General features: G+C 44.6%; 1 protein-coding gene across 1 annotated transcript; it reads left to right on the forward strand.

The window, feature by feature from the left end:
- Positions 1-1057: 1057 nt before the first annotated feature.
- nol12 (nucleolar protein 12) lies at positions 1058-14119 on the forward strand. Its single transcript, XM_041177497.1, has 6 exons — positions 1058-1176; positions 2637-2742; positions 5419-5467; positions 7257-7399; positions 10245-10360; positions 12865-14119. Exons 1-6 carry the CDS (start codon positions 1073-1075, stop codon positions 13022-13024), a joined length of 678 nt encoding a protein of 225 aa, XP_041033431.1. The 5' UTR covers positions 1058-1072; the 3' UTR covers positions 13025-14119.
- The last annotated feature ends 5286 nt before the right edge of the window (positions 14120-19405 follow it).

A 19405-nucleotide genomic window follows, 5' to 3' on the forward strand; every position in this document is an offset into this window, starting at 1 on the left:
AGTGAGTGACCCTCAGACAAATTAAACCTCAGTCTGTGAGTGAGTGACCCTCAGGCAGAGAGTGAATGACCTTGAGACAGAATGACCCTCAGACAGAGAGTGAGCGACACTCAAACAGAGTGAGTGACCCTCAGACAGAGAGTGAGTGACCCTCAGACAGAGAGTGAGTGACCCTCAGACAGAGAGTGAGTGACCCTCAGACAGAGAGTGAGTGACCCTCAGACAAAATAAAACTCACACAGGGAGTGAGTGATTCTCAGACAGAGTAAACATCAGACAGTGAGAATGACCCTTAGGCAGAGAGTGAGTGACCCTCAGGCAGAGAGTGAATGACCCTCAGGCAGAGGCTGAGTGATGCTCAGGCAGAGGCTGAGTGACCCTCAGACAGAGAGTGAGTTTCCCTCAGACAGAAAGTGAGTTTCCCTCAGTGAGTGAGTGACCCTCAGACAGACAGTGACCCTCCAACAGACAGTGATCGTCAGAAATACAGTGACCCTCAGACAGAGAGTGACCCTCAGACAGAGAGTGATCCTCAGACAAAATAAACCTCAGACAGGATTGAGTGACTCTCAGAGTAAACTTCAACTGTGAGAGAGTGACCCTCAGGCAGAGAGTGAGTGAACTTGAGACAAAGTGACCCGCAGACAGCGAGTGAGTGACCCTCAGACAGTGAGTGACCATCAGACAGAGAGTGAGTGAACGTGAGGCAGAGAGTGATCCTCAGACAGTGAGTGAACCTCAGGCAGAGAGTGAGTGGCCCTGAGAGAGGGAGTGACTCTCAGACAGAGTAAACCTCAGATAGACAGTGATTGCCCCTCAGAATGAGATAGACCCTCAGTCAGAGAGTGTCCCTCAGACAGTGAGAGACTGACCTTTAGACAGTGAGTGACCCTCAGACAAAATAACCCTCAGACAGACAGCGACCCCGCAGCCTGGCAGGAAGCGGGACTCTGTCTCTCTCTCTCTCTCTCTCTGTCTCCGCGGTGAGGGGGCGGGACCGGAAGTGAGGAGTTTGCGCGACCGGAAGTTGGTTGTTGCTAATAGCAACGCGCGCGTGGCTGCCGGGAGAAAAATGAAGAAAAAACATGTCGGGGGGAAGCGGGGTGGGAAGACCGGCCGCGGGGGGAGCACGGGCCGGGAGCGGACGGTCCTGGTCTTCAGCGAGGAGGATCGGAGGTGAAGACCTGGGGAGGGGGGGGGAGACCTCAATCCGGGCCTCAGTAACCGTGGGGGGGGCGGTGTGTGGGTGGCTGGGGATGATAGGGTGGGGGGTGGAGAGGGGGTGATTGTGGGGCGAGATTGGGGAGGATGGTGTATGGGGGTGGGGCTGCGGTTTGTGTGGGGGCGTGTGTGTATGGAGGCGTGTGTGTATGGAGGGGTGTGGTGTATGGGGGTGGGTGTGGGGTGGTGTATGGGGGTGGGTGTGGGGTGGTGTATGGGGGTGGGTGTGGGGTGGTGTATGGGGGTGGGTGTGGGGTGGTGTATGGGGGTGGGTGTGGGGTGGTGTATGGGGGTGGGTGTGGGGTGGTGAATGGGGGGGGGCGTGGGGTGGTGAATGGGGGGGGGCGTGGGGTGGTGAATGGGGGGGGGCGTGGGGTGGTGAATGGGGGGGGGGTGTGGGGTGGTGAATGGGGGGGGGTGTGGGGTGGTGAATGGGGGGGGGCGTGGGGTGGTGAATGGGGGGGGGCGTGGGGTGGTGAATGGGGGGGGGCGTGGGGTGGTGAATGGGGGGGGGGCGTGGGGTGGTGAATGGGGGGGGGCGTGGGGTGGTGAATGGGGGGGGCGTGGGGTGGTGAATGGGGGGGGGCGTGGGGTGGTGAATGGGGGGGGCGTGGGGTGGTGAATGGGGGGGGCGTGGGGTGGTGAATGGGGGGGGCGTGGGGTGGTGAATGGGGGGTGGCGTGGGGTGGTGAATGGGGGGGGGCGTGGGGTGGTGAATGGGGGGGGGCGTGGGGTGGTGAATGGGGGGGGCGTGGGGTGGTGAATGGGGGGGGGCGTGGGGTGGTGAATGGGGGGGGCGTGGGGTGGTGAATGGGGGGGGGCGTGGGGTGGTGAATGGGGGGGGGCGTGGGGTGGTGAATGGGGGGGGCGTGGGGTGGTGTATGGGGGGGTTGTGGGGTGGTGTGTGGTGTATGGGGGTGGGTATGGGGTGGTGTGGGGTGGTGCGTGGTGTATGGGGAGGTGTGGGGTGGTGTGTTTGGGGGGGTGGTGTGATGTGTGGGAAAGTTGGGGGTCTGGGAGATGTGTACTTTGGGGGTGGAACATAGGGAAGGGATGTCTGCTGCACTCATTGCGAGGTGCGGGGGGAGCTGGGGAGGTGGTGGTGTTTGGGGGCTGGGGTCAGATTTAGGGGCAGTGAATGTAGGAGGGTGTGTTTAGAGGGATCGAGTGAGGAATGTTTGAGAAAGTTCTTTACCAAAGATCAGCGAGAATGTGGAACTCACTATCACAAGGACTATTCACCTGGATGCATTGAAGGGGAAACTAGATAAACACATGTTGGAGAAAGGAACAGAAGGACATATTGATAGGGTTCCATGCACAGGAATGATGGGCTGAATGACCTCCTTGTGAACTGTATCATCGCATCATTTTATAAAACGATCTTGCAGTTATTTTGTTTATTTCTTTTGAAGGGAATTTCTGACTGGTTTTCACAAGCGCAAGGTTGAGAGGAGGAAAAAGGCTTTGGAAGAAATTAAAGTGAAACTGAAGGAGGAACAAAGGCGAGTGAAAGAGGAGGTGAGAATGCTGATTGAAAAGGATCTGTTGGCAGGCGTGATTGCTCTCAAAGAGGAAGTAACAACAAATTGTATTTGTCTAGCACTTTAACATACTAAAACATCCCAAGACACTTCTCAGAAGCAAAATTTGATACCGTACCATGCAAAGAGTTAATGGGGTAGATGACCAAAGGCTTGCTCCAAGGGGCAGGTTGTTCTTCCATTAGAAATTACAGATTCAACAGTAGCATCCTCCCCCAAAACAACTTGGCCAGCATCAAGGGGGGTGGTGTGTGTATGGGGGTGGTGGGGGAGTCACTGAAAACCACCTCTGCTGGGAGGGGCATATCGTGTGTATGCCTGACACCAGACTCCCGAAGCAACTGCTCTACTTGGAACTGTGTCACGGCAGGAGACTCCCAGGAGAACTGCTTTAGGGATGTCCTCAAAGCATCCCTGAAGAGATCAAACATACCCGCCAATTCATGGGAGTCCCTCGCTCGTGACTGAACACATTGGGAGACTTCATCAGGAACGCCCAGAGGCGAAGTTGAGGCATCGGAGGGAGTGCACAAACCTCCAAATAACCCGTCTACCCAAATGTGCAGGCACCACTTGCCGCACATGCGGCGGGGTCTCCAGATCGCGCATTGGACTTATCAGCCATCTCGGGATTTGGGGTGGGGGGGGGGGCCTCGAACCAGGGAGGAAGTAAGACATCCTCAAACCCGAGGGACTGCCCAAGAAGATAGATTCAACAGCTCTGGGAATTAAAAACAAATGGTGTCACATATATATTGCATGTCACTTTGGAAGTGATTATTCTACTCTGGCATAAAGATAGGGTAGAATTTATTTTTATAAAACTTAATTATTAATGAAGGCTTGCTGACAATATGAATGATGCCACACCTAACCACTGACTCCCTAATGAAGAAAATTAGCAGAACAGCCATTAAAGCAGAATAATCTTTAGAATGTGGACGATACATATTTAACGCGTATGTATAATTTAGGTTTGGCTTCCCTTTAGATAGGATGTGATGTGTAATAGGTTTCTAAGGTCCTGGTGTGAATTATTGGCAGCAGAATAGTACTGTTGCTGCCAATAGAAATATATTTTTGTGCTCATTTCACAGCTGTTAGTAAATTAACTCTGACCATGACGGTGCTAGGTTCAGTCCCTGCTCTGTGCTGAGTTAGTCTGTCTGCACTGTAGCAGAGTAGGGAAGTTGAATCAGGGCATGTTGAGCCTTATCTGGTACATTCGGGTTTGGTTTTGGGGTTGGGAGAGAACATCCATAACGACCACTTCCTTATCCCCACTGGGAAAGTGCACTCGTATGGACACCACGTGATTGCTTCAAAAGTAAAATACTGTGAATGTTGGAGATCAGATAAGGAAACAGAAAATGCTGGAAATACTCAGCATCTGTGCAGACAGGAACAAAGTTAACGTTTCAGTCTGATGACCTGTCAGAAAGACAGCCTTGCATTTTGTTCACTAAACAGACACAAAAGGATGCAGCAGTTTCACGGACAAATATTGCATCTACACAGAAGATGCAAATATATTTCTATGTGCCACTGTTAAAAGACTTGACAAATGATAACCTGGAAAGATTCTGCAGCCAGCATTACAAAATGGACCCTTTTGCTGCAATGTTGGATAACTTGCAATGACCTTAAGCCCCCTAAACACTCTTTACACCAGGGAAGTGTAATCACTGTTGTCACGTAGAACTGCAAGAAGTTAGGGATTTAGCAGAGCCGAGGAAATAGAATGGTAAGGGGTTCTCGGGGGTGGGAGGATAACAAAGGGGAAGGACTGGAGGACAGGATCAAAGAGGAGATGATGTCAGGCAAAAGGATACCCTAGGGATACTGAGTCCAGTTGCCATGTACTCAGGTAAGTAAACTCAGACTGGGTTTTAATGTGGAACATTCCTGGTGTGCATTACATTGTCACCCTAACGCACTGAGCTAGCTTTTCCTGTATCTTTTTGACATTCATTATAAAGATATTTAGCTAACAAATATGCTCCGCAATCGGAACTAGTACCTTTAACCCAGTAAAATGTCATGAGGTGTTTGACAGGAGTGATTGTTTAAACAAAGTTTTTCACTGAGCCACATATGGATATATTACGACAGCTGTCCAACAGTTTGGTCACTGAGGTAGGTTTTAAAGAGTGTCTTGAGGAGGAAAGAGAGGCAGAGAAGTCAAACATATTTACAGTGCAGAAACAGGCCATTCGGCTCAAGAGGTCCACACCCTGATGCTTAGGCTCCACGTGAGCCTCCTCCCACCTATCATCTAACTCCATCTTTCTATTCCTTCCTCCTTTGTGTTTATCTAGATTCCCCTTCGTCGCCTCACCTCCTCCTTGGAGTAGTGGTAGTGAGTTCCACGTTCTAGCCACACTTGGGTAAAAGAGTTCTTTCTGAATTTCCTATTAGATTTATTAATGACAATCTTTATAATCCTGACTTCTGGGCTCCCATTCAGCAAGAATGGCAGCATGGACAAGAAATTGTGCTGGGGGAAGGAGTTCCAGAGCATGTTGACTTGGTCGCTGAAGGCATGGCTTCCAATGGTGAAATGCTGAAAATTGGGGGTGCACAATGCAACTATGCTGTAATATTTCATAACCTTTTCATAATTTTCATAACCATACTCTTTACTGACTTGCAGAGACATAAAGAATATGTGAAGATGTTCAAGGAAAGACAAGAAGCTTTAGGTAACTTTTATCTTCTACTGCAAGTTTAAACTTCCCATTTCTTGTTGAGTTGTGCAATCAAGGGACAATTTTTCCTCAGGTTTTGGTTTAAAAAAAGCTCTCAATACCAGCAATCCTTTAACCACAGTTATGCGACTCCAACATCCACCTGCTGTAGCCTGACCATTATGGCTCATCACTGGAGCACGGATCAGACTGGAGCAATGAAAGCCTCCTCAAAAGCTTCTCTATTTTTCTCCTGAGTCTTGCTGGAAGTATGGTTCTACAGGCCCTGCTTTCCTTCCAGTATTATGCCTGTTGGGTCTTTAAATGCACCTCCTGTCCGCTGATTTCTCTATCTCCATAACGTTTTGAAAGGAGATCTTGATCTGTCTCCTTTGGTAAGAGAGTTAAAGCTCCCCCTGCCCCCCCAACCCTCCCAGCACCACTCCCACCCCCACCACCAATTTCCCCTTAGCCTCTGGAGTCAGTGCCTCTCACTGGATTGCTCTGTCCATGGCACTGCCCTCAATATCTGGTCCATTCTTGCTGCATGAGCCTGGAAAATGTCAATGGGTATTCTGATGTAATGGTCATCTTAGTGAAGTTCAATTCTGCCCTCAACTGACCCAGATCCATGCTGACATATATACCACACAGGCGTATGCACACACACACATACCGCCCCCCACCCCCCAACCAGCAAATGCAGAGTGTAGCTGATTTACTCCTCCATAGTTTGGACGCTCAGGCCAACTGTAGCTCCCAATTTGCCACTCTGACTGAGATCAGCTGACATGAAAGGCTTGCATTTATATATCTTTCACGTCCTGTGGACAGTCGAAGCACTTTACAGCCAATTAAGCATTTTTGAAGCACAGCCACTGTTATAATGTAGGAAACCGAGCAGCCCATTTGTGCACAGCAAGATTCCACACATTGCAAAGTAATAATATCCAGATAATCTGTTTTAGTGATGTTGATTATGGGATAAATATTGGCCAGGTCACCTCGGAGAACTTTGTTACTCTTTTCCGAATAGTGCCAAGGGATCTGTTATTATCCAACTGAGAGGGGTGATGGCACCGCCGATGGTTCAGCACTCCCCCAGTACTGCACAGGATAGCAGCCTGGATTTTGTGATAAAGTCTCTGGAGTGGGACTTGAAGCAGCAACCCTTTGACCCAAAGGCAAGAGCGCTTCTATTGACTCATGGCTGGCATCTTACTAACACAGATGGGCTCAAACCCGGGGCCTCTCAGCACCACTCACATTGACATTGGAAGCATAGCCGTTCCACGTTGTGAATTTTGGTTTCGTTGGGAAATGAATCAGGAGTATTACACTTTGTGTCTCTGACACCCATCGGAGAGAGAAATATAGCGTCTGATATTTGTACAAGAAAGAAAGGAACTTGCATTTATATCTGCTTTTTTTTTTGTGTTCAGCTTTAGAATTTCCTCCCGAAACCTCTGAACCTATTTACATCTCTCGCCTCTTTTAAAATGCCCTTTAAAACCTCCTGTTTGTCACCTGTTCTAATATCTCGTGTCTCGGTTTTAAATTGTGTTTGATTACACTCCTGTGAAGCATTTTGAGTCATTTTACTATGTTAAGGGCACTAAGTAAATGTAAGTTATCACCATTATAGTGCCTTTTCACGACCTTAGGATTCCCAAAGTGCTTTACAGCCAGTTAAGTACCTTTGTACAGCTCAGCTGCATATCTTGAATCTAGCTGATATGTGGCTGCCCCTGGCTTGGAATATGCAGGCTTCAGGATGATTGCATTGTTTCATGTTCACTTACAGAGGAAGCTGATGAGTTGGATCAACTGGCAACATCCAAGATGGAGTCCATTCAGTATGACCATCCAAACCACACCGTTACTGTGACAACGGTCAGCAGTTTAGATCTGACTGCTGCCAATTTGTTCAACCTTGGTGCAAACCAGGTGAGTAAATGGTTGAAGCTGAAGGATACAACCACGTACATAGGATTGATTACATAGGATATATGACACAGAAACAGGTCATTCAGCCCAGTCAGTTCATACCAATGTTTATACCACTCAAGCCTCCTCCCATCTCTCCTCATCTAAATCTACCATCTTAACCATCTATTCCCTTCTCCCTTATAAGTTTATCTAGCTTCCCCTTAAATGCATCGATACTATTTGCTTCATCCATTCCCTGTGGCAGTGAGTTCCACATTCTCATCACTCTTTGGCCAAAGAAGCTTCTTCTGAATTCCTTATTGGGTTTCTTAGTGACTATCTTATATTGATGTCCTCTAGTTATGCTCTTCCCCTCAAGAGGAAACATTCTCTGCATCCATTCTTATCAAAATTATTCATTATTTTAAAGACCTCTATTCAGTCACCCTCCACCATTTTTTTTCTCGGGTGAGAGGAGACCCAGCCCGTCATTCCTTTACTGATACGTACACCCACCTGTTTCTGGTATCATCCTTGTAAATCTTCTCTGCACCCTCCCCAGTGCCTCTATATTCTTTTTTCTAATATGGTGACCAGAACTGCACAAAGTACTCTATAAGTGTGGTCTAACTAAAGTTTAATGCAGGTTGAGCATAACTTCCCTATTTTTCAAATCTATCCCTCTTGACATAAAGCCTAGAGCATGGTTTGCTTTTTTATGGCCTTGCTAACCTGTAACACAACTTTTAGTAATTGATGTAGTTGTGTTTGATAGGTGCAGGCAAAAATGTCACTAAGCTGCGGAGTATATCACCTAAAAGAAATTACTATTTAAAAATGTTGCCAAAATTATATTCAGTTTGTTGAAGAGCACTCGGCTGAAACATCATAACCTGTCTTTACAGGTGCTGACTGAACTGTATTATTTCTGACTGCAGTCCTGTTTTAATTCTTCCACTACAGGCCATCCATTCTGTGCCTCCACAGGCAGAAGCTTGGTAGGCCATTGTTCCATTACGCTGTTGCACTAGTTTGAGGGAGTTGGGTGGCATGTGTTAATAGGATCCAAACCGAAGAAGCTGAAATCAAGGCACAAGAGGTTTTCTTTATTAAGAGTGTTTATTGACCTGTTCAGTCTCAGCTCTCCTCCCACTGAACCCAGTGTCCCCGTTATCCTCTATTTATATGTGCTCAAAGACAATTAATACCCATCACCTGTTTCTCTTAACCTTAACAATGTAATTGAAAATACATTATGGGTGGGGGGAGTGCTTTTTATTTAGACTGCTCTGACAAATTATTCAGAGTAACCAGGAAATATAAGCAGGGCACCCAGTCAGTACAACAATTTATATTACAGGAGAGAAGAGTGCTGATTGGTTGGCAAGCCAACTCTGATTGGCGGAGGTGTTGCCATGAAGAAGGGGGAAACTAGGTTCCCCAAGCTCCTGGGGATCAAAGTTCGGACTGTTTATTCAATTACACATGCAGAAAATTTCTCCTTTGCATTTATGCAGCACTTTTCATGGCATTCCAAAGTGTCCTGCAGCCACTTCTAAAGTGTTGTCACTGCTGTAATATAGGGAATGACCAATTTGTGCACAGTAAGATCCCACAAGAAGCAATGAGATAAATAATCGATTTTCAGTGATATTGGTTGAGAGGCAGGTGCTGGTGGGCAGGACCCTGGGAAGAACTAATCTGCTGTTCTTCAAAATAGTTCTGTCAGTGTTTTTTAATCCATCTGAGAAGGAAACCAGTTCACTGGTATTCAGCCAGTTTGAATGCTTGGCTTTTGTTCACCCCTGGATGGAAGTTGCAGTTCCCAGTTCAAAAACCTGCAGTTGTTTGGGACACCTCGCTGTCAATGATGCCACCAGAATTAGAGCTTACTTAGTGGTGAACTGCTGGAGACAAAGACTTCACTCTTGTATTTTAAATTTTAAGCTTCAGTGTGGTACAAAGAAGCACTGTGGGTGCTTACTTTTCGGACGTTAAATCCAAGGCAATGGTTTCCCTTGTAGATGGATTACAAAAATTGCCATGGTACTATTCTGGAAAAGAGTAGATGAGTTCTCCCCAGTGTCCTGGCCACCAGCACTTACCTCTCGACCAATTTCACTGAAATCGATTGTCCATTTGCCTCATTACTTTTTTGTGGGATCTTACTGTGCACAAATTGGTCATTGCATTTCTCTATATTACAACAGTGACAACACTTCAAAGTGCTGCATAAGCACAGGGTCTTTTTTTCTTTCAGTTGTGAAGGAGGAATATACTTAATGTATAATTGAACATACAGTGGGAACTTTGTTTTAACGACTCTGCTTTTACAGCAACAACATGCATTCATGTAGTGCCTTAAACATGGTAAAATGACCCAAAGTACTTCACAAGAACATAATCAAACAACATTTGACACTGAAAATCTGACACCAAGGTGTGTAAGGAGTTAATAGGGCAGATGGTCAAAAGAGGTAGGTTTTAAGAAGTGTCTTAAAAGAGCAGAGTGAGGTAGAAACAGAGGTTTAGGGACGGGATTCCAGAGCTTAGGACTTGCCTCTCCTTTTAAGACGCTCCTCTTTGAGTCAGCTTTTGGTCGCCTGACCTACATCTCCTAATGTAGCTGCACTTTATCCTGCTTCAGTTATCTTCTGAAATGGAGCTGATGTAGAAAGCAGTTTGGCTCCTGGGCTCCTAAAGCATCAAAATTGAAGACTTTAAACTGGATGTTGGAGATTACGATTCAACTCTTACTGCTACCAGTAACTGAGTGTTAAAAGTTGGTGCCTGCAAGTATGATTTTGTCCTCATGTCACCAAGTAGGGAATAAGTGGATTTTTTTGGTGGTTTATTTTTGTAGCCTGAAGACATTGAGGAACAGCAGACTGTGAAGAAGGAAAATGTGGACGAGGACTCGCCTGTGAAAAGAGACAACCCTCTACCAAGGAAAGCAGCTGAGCCCATAATGTCTGCAAGGTAGGCGAAATACTTGAGGATGTGACCAGGCAGTAAATCTTTTAGTGGAGGGGAGGTGTGGCCATATTGAGTCACAGTTAAGGATGCTAAAGTGGGGGAAAAAAAGGCAAAGTTCAACAAGATTAGAAGAGACCTGGCCCAAGTTAGCTCACCAGAAAAGATAGCAAACAACCAACTTGGCAAATGCAAATCTTCAAATGTCGGAGAGTACAAAATCAATGTGCCCCTCCCCGTTGAGATAGAAAAGGTGAAAACAGAATTGAAACTTTTAAAGGGGGAAACACGTTAAAAAATATTGAGAATTATTGAAAGTTTCATTGGGTCAGTGAGAAAGGCGATTAGAAGGGCAAAAAAGAGAGATACAAGAAGGCTTTAGATAATATAAAAGTGTTAGTGCTTTAATAAGCAAATGAAAAAGAAAATTTAGAAAGGTAAACTACTTTGGGAAGAGGAGGGAGTCTAATTATAGAGGGTCAATGTTTGACAATCAATATTTCATCCCCCCCCACCCCCCAATAAATGCTGGTGAATGTGTGAACATAGTTTCCCAGTGGAGGATATGGATCAACTGATGGAGTAACTCTTTAGACCCCTGTAGAAGAAAAGTTGGTACTCCAAAGTTTATCAGAAACGCAGGATGATGAACTGGAAGAGGTGGGAATTGCTAACATTGTGGGAAAATGCAGCATTGTATAAGAAGACGTTCAAAAACTTGCAGACTGGGCAGTTAGATGCCAAATGAAATTCATCAGATGTTGAGGCAATGAACTTCAGTCATAAAAATAGAAACATCTCCTGAACTGAGTGGGTAGAAGACTAAAATACCTAGGAGTAAAGGTGAATAAATAATTAACAACAGTATTGCAGGCCAGCAAAAATGCTAAGAAAACAAGAACAGGTGTTTATTTCCGGAAATGGTGCGTTAAATTTTACTTGTGTTGCTGTGGTAACCTGCGCTTTTACATGCATGTTGTAGTCTGGAGCTATGGATGGTGATGGTGGAGGCTCCAACTCATGGCTGACCAGGAATCTCTCCCGTTCTTACCATCTACCATGTGCTGGACGGATTTGAAGGTTGATACTCAACCTGCTTGGTTATGTTATGAACACACCTTCCTTGGCCATCAAGTCCTGGGGTGGGACTCGAACCACAAGAACTCCTGGTTTATTTCTAGAGGTGTAGAATTCAAAAGTCATTAAGTTACGTTAGATAGGATGATGCTAAGGGATTGGGAAGCTTTTAGATAGGATGGTGGAAAAGGGATGGGAAGCTTTTAGTCTGGTGAGAGACTAGTCCCACTGCAACATGAAGGATATGGAATCTTTATGAATCTTCATACTTACATAACCCTTAGTAACTGTAAATAGGGAAAGACCATTTTTTCCAGCTGGGGAAATCAGTGATGGAGAGTCATCAATTTAAAATGATCATGGAAAGAGTTTAGGAGAAATTTATTTACTTGTTAGGTTGCTGGAGCTTGGTAAACTATCTTAGAATTATAGACTGGTTACAGCACAGAAGAGGCCATTTGGCCTGTCAAGACCATGCTGGCTCCCAAGAACAACTTGCCTAGTCCCATGGCACCTCCCTTTGTCTGTAATCCTGCAATTTTTATATGCTACTCCAATTCCCTTTTGAAAGCTGTGATTGAATCTGCCTGCACCACACTCTCAGGCAGTTATTCCAAATCTTAACCACTCGTTCTGTAAAAAAAAAAGTTTTCTCATGTCACCTTTGGTTCTTTTGCCAGTCACCTTAAATCTGTGTTTTCAGGCTACCGACCCTCCTGCCAATGGGAACTGTTTCTCCTTATTTATTCTTTCAAAACTCTTCATGATTTTGATAATTAAATCTAATAAATCTCCCCTTAAGCCATTAACAATTAGTAAAGTTAATAATTTGAGTGAGAAGGTATCTCCTTTTTCAAAAGCAAAATACTGCGAGCGCTGAAAATCTGAAATAAGCAGAAAATTCTGCAACTACTCAGCTGAGTTCTGACAAACGCTGCCTGATCTGAGCGTTTCTAGCATTTTCTGTTTTTATTGTCCTTTGCTTCCCTTTTTAGGGTTTCAGTGCAGAAATATATTACCATATAATCCCATATACTTTATTGTGTTTTAAAAAAGTTACTTTATTTTGCAATTTGAATTAAGCAATGTGCATAACAGGCAAGTGGCAATTGAATTGTCAGACAATTGGAACTAGTTGATTTTTATAGGGTTGGTGAGCTCAGATGGTTGAGAGTGGTGAATAGCACTGTCATTGCCGATTTCTGTATTGGCTGAGGTAGTTCTTGGGGCCTGCTTCTTCTCCTTGCCCCATAATGATATCATGACACCAATGAGCCTTAATTAGCGAGCCTTGGACACCGAGGACATCACATGGAGAGAGTTGATGTTTTGAATTACAATCAGTAGAGTGTATTTCAAGCTCCCAATTAATAGATTGAGGCCTCCCAGCAACATCTTGGACTCTGAAGCTTCTGTTCCTCTTTGTTTTCCAGAATCTCTTCGCTGACCTCTGCCCTGCACTCATCCGGTGTGAAAAATCAGAAGGGAAAGAAGTGGAAAGGTTCTCATGATCAGGTCAAAAAACCCCTGAAAGGCAAGACCACAAAATCACAGAGAAGAAAAAGGACGGGAAAACCAGGGGGGGAGCAGTGAATCACAGAAAGCCTGGTCTCCAGGCCTTCGTTACCCACTGAATAATGTGGCCGTACAATATCACTGTTGGAACTGAATGACCAATAACCCTAGATCTCTTTACAAACAGGGATGCAATGTTGATGGAAGCTGATTGTGATATGCCATGCTCGGAAATCACCAGATTACCCCATTTAAGAGGATGGTGCTTCAGTCACACTAGCTTCTTTTAGGAAGATACTGGGACTAGTGAGTAATGCTGAGGTACCTTGAGAGTTCTTTTGGTTAGGGACCTTTTGCTTCTAAAACAGAACTATGGCATCAAATGTTTGCTAAACTCGATTGTTCTTCAAACTGCAGAATTCTTCAATGTATTGCACCACTCTTCGTTTTCTACTCTATGTGTCTCTGGCTATTGTGGTATGTGTGAAATCTTTTACCACAATACATGTACCTCATACAGGAGCTTGAACAGTTACACAGAAACAGAAAGTCAAGTGAGGAAGGCCATGTGTCCCACCTAGCCTTACCGGTCCTGAATTATGGATGTTCCGATGTGAGCTCCACCTTAATCTTACCACCACCTGTGGATAAATACACATTTATTTTCCCCAAAATCCTCCTGACATATTGAGCAGTATCGTTAATGATATCTCTAACTTTCAATTCCCTTTCTCAACACGCGTTAATCCAGCCACTTTTTTAAAGGCACGGATTAAAGCTGAATCTAGGAATCCATTATTGTGTTGGTGTGGAGATGATATCTATTCTCTTATTCTAGTTGCAGGCTTGAGAATTTAGTATTGGCATCCTTAGCCTATTGTTCATCATGCAAGCTGCATTGCTTACTTTGACCTGATCTGTATTTTCCATTATTTCAAGCTATTGGGCAAACTTTGTACCTGCTCTCTGTAAACATGTTAATTGCCCTGACGGAAGTGAAATAAGCTTCTCCTTTGTGACCGTCACATCTTGTAGTGCTTGCCTCACATCTGACCCTGCTGATACCTCCATGTCAGCCGCAGAGCTTTGAAGCTGAACAACTGAACAGCAGTAAGTCATTGATTCTCTGTTGATTAGCTGTGTTGCTGAATAATAAAAGCAAGATGTATGAAAGTGTCTTGAAATTGGAGTTTTGCAAAGTAATCCTCTTATTTAATATCCTGACATACCTAGAGACTTGCTATGATTGCTACAAATTTCTCCTCATTAATGAAAAACTACATGTAATGCTCTCTTGCTGCTTGCTATGGGTAAGGTTATATAGAATTACACAAAAATTCAGCTATGCCAGCGTGATACTAATCCATTAAACCCCAACATTTTTGTTTGAGTATTGAGCCTCCTTTGGGATGAGGGAAGTCACATGTTTCATAATGAATCATTTCCTCACTCTTTCTGCCTAGTAACAGCACTAAATCTTTCTCAAGTCGAGTACTCAGGTTAAATAAATACCTGAATGCCTGTTTTAACTGCAAGAATCGGTGTTGGATAGTTGTCACTTTTTTTTTAAATTGATCTCCTCTCACAGTCAAGAGACTTTAGCATTTAATCCAGGTACACTCCAGTGCAGTACTGAGGGACTGCTGCACGTTTGAAGATGTTCCCTTCTGAATGAGACATTAACCGAGACCCTATCTTGCATTTCAGGTAGAGGTAAAAGATGCCATGGCACTATTTGAAGGAGAGTTTGCCTTGGTGCCTTAGTCAATATTTATTCTTCAATCAACATCATAAAAAAAAATCTGGTTATCTATGGGGAGATGGTGGCGAAGTGATAATGTCACTGGGCTAGTAATCCAGAGGCCCAGGCTAATGCTCTGGGGGCACGGGTTCAAATCCCACCACAGCAGCTGGGGGAATTTGAATTGGTGATGGTGACCACAATGATTATCATCAATTGTTGTAGGAACCCATCTGGCAGAGAGGTGATGGTGCTTGGTATCAATATGAAGCTCTCAGAAAACAAACCCAGATTATTAGGTGGACAAAGATTGCTAAAGAATGCTAACTACCATACAAAGGATGTGTGGAAAAAGCTGTTTAATAAATTATATCATGTCAATGTTTGCATCAATATTCTTTTGACAAAGTTTCATTCTGGTTGAAAACAAAATGCCCTTTACCTGGCCTAGTCTAAATGTGACTCTAGACCCACACCAATGTAGTTGACTCCTAAACTGTCCTCTGAAATGAGTTAGCAAGCCACTCAGTTCAAAGGCAATTAGGGATGGGCAACAAATGTTGGCCTTGCCAGCGACACCCGCATACTATGAAAGAATAAAGAAAAAACAACCTTGTTGCTGTGCCATGGCATCTTTTACCTCTATCGTAAGTTGGCTGCTGTATTTCCTGCATTACAGCAGTGACTACACTTCAAAAACACCTAATAGACTGTAGTGCACTTTGGGATGTTCTGAGGTTGTGGAAAGCAATGTTTATAGCATTAGGTGTGCCTCTACAGCACCAAATGGGCTGTGGGTCTATGTGCCCTTATAGCAGGTAGATTTGAACCTGGGATTTGATTTACCTGAAGAAAATACTTTGTGTTCCATTTGCATTTAAGCATTGGGTTCTTTTGGCTCTGAAAAGCTGAAAGACCAGTCAACTCTTTGGGCTGCCCCCAGACCTCGATCAAAGGACTGTCCTTAAGGTACATGTTTTACATCAACGGGGTTTAAACGTAGGTGGGGGAGGTGCACCAGGGGAGGCTGTGTTTGGATGGCTTTGATGTCTAAATTGCCTATTCCACATTTTGTGCACGATAGCTCCCTGTCATTCATTTGGATATATCAATGCAGAAATGATGATGCACATCATCCGGAATTAGATATTGTGAAGGAAAAGGGGGAGAGAGAAACACTCCTGTAATTTGGAACGTTGGAAATATAAAGTGATGTTAAAGAGCCAACATAAAACTAAAATACTGCACATGCTGAAACTCAAATAAAAACAAAGTGCTGGAAATACTCAGCAGGTCTGGCAGCATCGGCGGAGAGAGAAACAGAGTTAACGTTTTGAGTCGAATATGACTCATTTTGAAGCAATCACATCCAGCCCAATGCTAATGCTGTTTCTCTCTCCACCGATGCTGCCAGACCTGCTGAGTATTTTCAGCACTTTCTATTTTTATTAAACAACCATCACACTGGATTTGGTATAAAAGTTATGAGTTCACCTCACTGACTGACGTTTTGTGTGAAATACTCTCTGGTTGACGTTGCTCTTTACAACGCTGTGGACCTGGGTGCCGTTTAATGTGGAGGTCAAGTGCAAAAAGCTATGGAAGAGTTCCCCAGTTGTTTCATGCTATGTTTCGGTAACACTGCTCACCGAGCTTCAACCTGGTGTAATGTTTAATAGCGCAACAAAAGCAACGTTGATTCTTACCAGAAAAGATTTTTTTTAAAGGTGAAGCTGTGATGAAAGATCAGGAAAGGTAGGCAGTGGGACTGCACCATGTTTCAGTGATTGGGAGAAGCTGACAAACCGCAAAGCCATTTTTCCTGTTTTACTCCCCCCTTGGAGTCCAAACACTGGTTGACTTTGTTCCTTTATAGCATCTTTATAACTGCTTAATATTTTTTATGCCCCAATGATTTTTTTTTTTGCAGTGTGCCTTGTAGCAGTTTCCTAGAGATTAATGTTTAGTTTTTGGAGGATTGGCTACCCTGCAGTGGCTCGCTGGGGTAGCACCCTCACCTCTGAGACAGAAGGTTGTGGGCTTGAGCCCTATTCCAGAGATTTAAGCACGAGATGCAGGCTGACACTCCAGTGCAATACGGAGGGCTTACTGCACTGTCGCAGGTGCCCTCTTAAGGATGTGATGTTAAACGTAAAAAATCAATTTGAAAAGAAAGGGGGGGTGGGGGGGATCATCTTCCTGGTATCTGGGACAATGTTTATCAGTATAAACTGACCTCACGTTACTGTTGTGGGAGCTTGCTATGCATAATCTTATGTTTTCTGCACTGCAACAGTGACAGCACTTCACTGGCTGTAGAGCGCTTTGGGGGCGTTCTGAAGTCAGTGAAAGACGCTAAACAAATGCAAGTTCTTGTCTTTTACTGCCCCTTTAACATGTGTACCACCGAGACTTGAAGCGCACCTACAGCTCAGCACCAGACTGCTTCGTGGCTGGCGGGGGAGGGGCGGGTCCCCTTCTATACTTGACAGCGCAGGCGGCCAATGGGGACGCTGCTGGGGGAGTGCTGTGCTCCAATTGCGGGCCAGCAACAAGATGAGTGACAGGTCCTGCTGGAGCCGCACCGCCAGGTACCATGAGCTGTATCCGGGCAGCTGGAAGTTGTGTGTCAGATCAGAACTTCTGAAAACGTGTCCAGAAAGCGAAACGTCTTGCAGAAGGAGCCGGGGGCAACTTTATTCAGTGTAATTTACTGGCAAGCTGTTAACCTTAGAAGCAAAGGATCATGTTGGCGAGCTCCATGAATGCTGCAATTAATTTGGCGACAAAATCCCATTTCTACCATGGACTTTGGCAAAGTGTCACCATGTAGGGAATAAAATATGCCTTACATATCTCTGCATTTTTTACAACACTGGGGGATTTCTTTGCAAGACTTTCATGGCCAGAATGTTGGCTGCTTCTGATTTGGTGCAGGAATGTTCTCGGGATATACTGTTTGCAACGGGTTTTCCACATGGACAATTGCAGATCTGCATTTCTTGGCAAATGATGCAGAACTTCAGTCTAGGATTCAAACCTTGCGCTGATATTTGTGTGACTAGCCTCTTGTGTGGACTGCAGGAGTTTTCTCTTATGGGTCCTTGGTTGGAGTGACATGAGGCAAGATCACCAAAGTACAAACGTGCGGTTAATTTTGTGTTTTTTTAAATAGAGAAAAAAAAAACAATTTCGACTCGTTTTGATGGCTCCAAGTGAGTATTCGGGGATAATGTCTGTTGTCAACACAGTGGCTTGCTTGAAGTTCGAAGCGAATATTTTTGACAGGAGCAGGTGCCAGAATTGTTTCAAAGCCTTTAATCTCCATCGAAAAGACGGCTGTCGCGATAACAACCAGGTGAAACAAGAACCAAGCTTTAATAATTCATGTTTTTTTTGTATATTATCTGAAAGAACCTGGTGGGCATTCAGAGAGGTTCAAAGGACAGCGCATTTGCCCCAGTTTGGCCAGTGAAATTTCAATTTGAACGAAACCAATGCTTGGGTTTAAAACTTGTTTCATTTAATGCGTTTAAACTACTAGCTGTTCCTCAAAGGATTGGGGACACGGGGGTAAAGGTTTGCTGAAGGGTGCAGTATTGTCACAAATTTCTAACAAAGATTGAAATTACTGAGAGTTACACAGAGAGGCAGCAGAAAACAGGCCATTCGGCCCAACTAGTGAATGCTGGTGTTTATGCTCTGTACAAGCCTCCTCCCACCTCTCCCCATTTCACCCTATTTAGCATCGACTATTCTACCCTCCCTCATGGACTTATCTAGCTTTCCTTTAAATGCATCTGTGACATTCACTCCAACTATTCCACGTGTTAGCACATTCTCACCATTCTCTGGGTAAAGAAGTTTCTCCTGAATTCCCTACTGGAGTTATTACTTACTATCTTATATTTGTAGCCCTTGGTTCTGGATGCCCCACAAGTGGAAACACTTTCTATATCTATCCTATCGAGCCCCTTTCTAATCTTAAAGACCTCCATCAGGTCACCCCTTCTCTTTTCTAGGGAGAAGTGCCCAGCCTGTTCAGTCATTCTTTATAGGCATAACCTCTCAGGTCACCCTTATAAATCTTTGTTTGCATCTTCTCCAGTGCCTCTGTATCCTTTTTGCACACTCCTCTGTAGTGTGGTCCAACCTAGATTATATACAAGTGAAACATAACTTCTCTTGTCATGTTTATACAGAACCCCTATTTAAAGGGGTAATGAATAAAGCAAGGCATTTTTGTCCTGTTTTCCCACATAAGTGTGATGCAATTAAGGAAAGTGCATGAAAATTATCAATAAAAATGACACATTTGGTAAATTTTCTGCAAAGAGAGAAGTTGAGGCACTTTCATGTGAAGCTAATACATTTATAACTGGTATGGGTGGTAGGACCATAGGAAATTCAGAGTATGGAAGAAAGTCTTTTGTGTCTGTACCCCACCTGTGAAAGAGCTGTCCGGCCAAATCCCACTTTCCAGCTCTTGGGTCCATATGTAGCCTTGTAGGTTACGGCACTTCAAGGGTGCGTCTAAGTCTTTTTTAAACGAAATGGGTTAGTTCAAGGCCCACCAATTAAATACTTGAAATGCGGCAGCCAATTTGTGCCTAGCAAGCTCCCACAAACAGCAATGTGATAATGCACTGGAACACCAGCCAGGTTCATGGACTGGAGTGTCTGGAGTGGGACTTGAAGCCACAACCTTCTAACTTCAG

This window comes from Carcharodon carcharias, chromosome 31 (genome assembly GCF_017639515.1).
Source record: "Carcharodon carcharias isolate sCarCar2 chromosome 31, sCarCar2.pri, whole genome shotgun sequence".
In the NCBI taxonomy this organism is placed as follows: Eukaryota; Metazoa; Chordata; class Chondrichthyes; order Lamniformes; family Lamnidae; genus Carcharodon; species Carcharodon carcharias.

What these genes read in the sequence shown, in the direction of transcription:
- nol12 (XM_041177497.1), top strand. Translation starts at nt 1,073, where the DNA reads ATGAAGAAAAAACATGTCGGGGGGAAGCGGGGTGGGAAGACCGGCCGC. An exon ending in GGAAAGACAAGAAGCTTTAG is followed by an intron (nt 5,468 to 7,256) that starts GTAACTTTTATC and finishes GTTCACTTACAG; the next exon opens with AGGAAGCTGATGAGTTGGAT. An exon ending in TCAACCTTGGTGCAAACCAG is followed by an intron (nt 7,400 to 10,244) that starts GTGAGTAAATGG and finishes TTATTTTTGTAG; the next exon opens with CCTGAAGACATTGAGGAACA.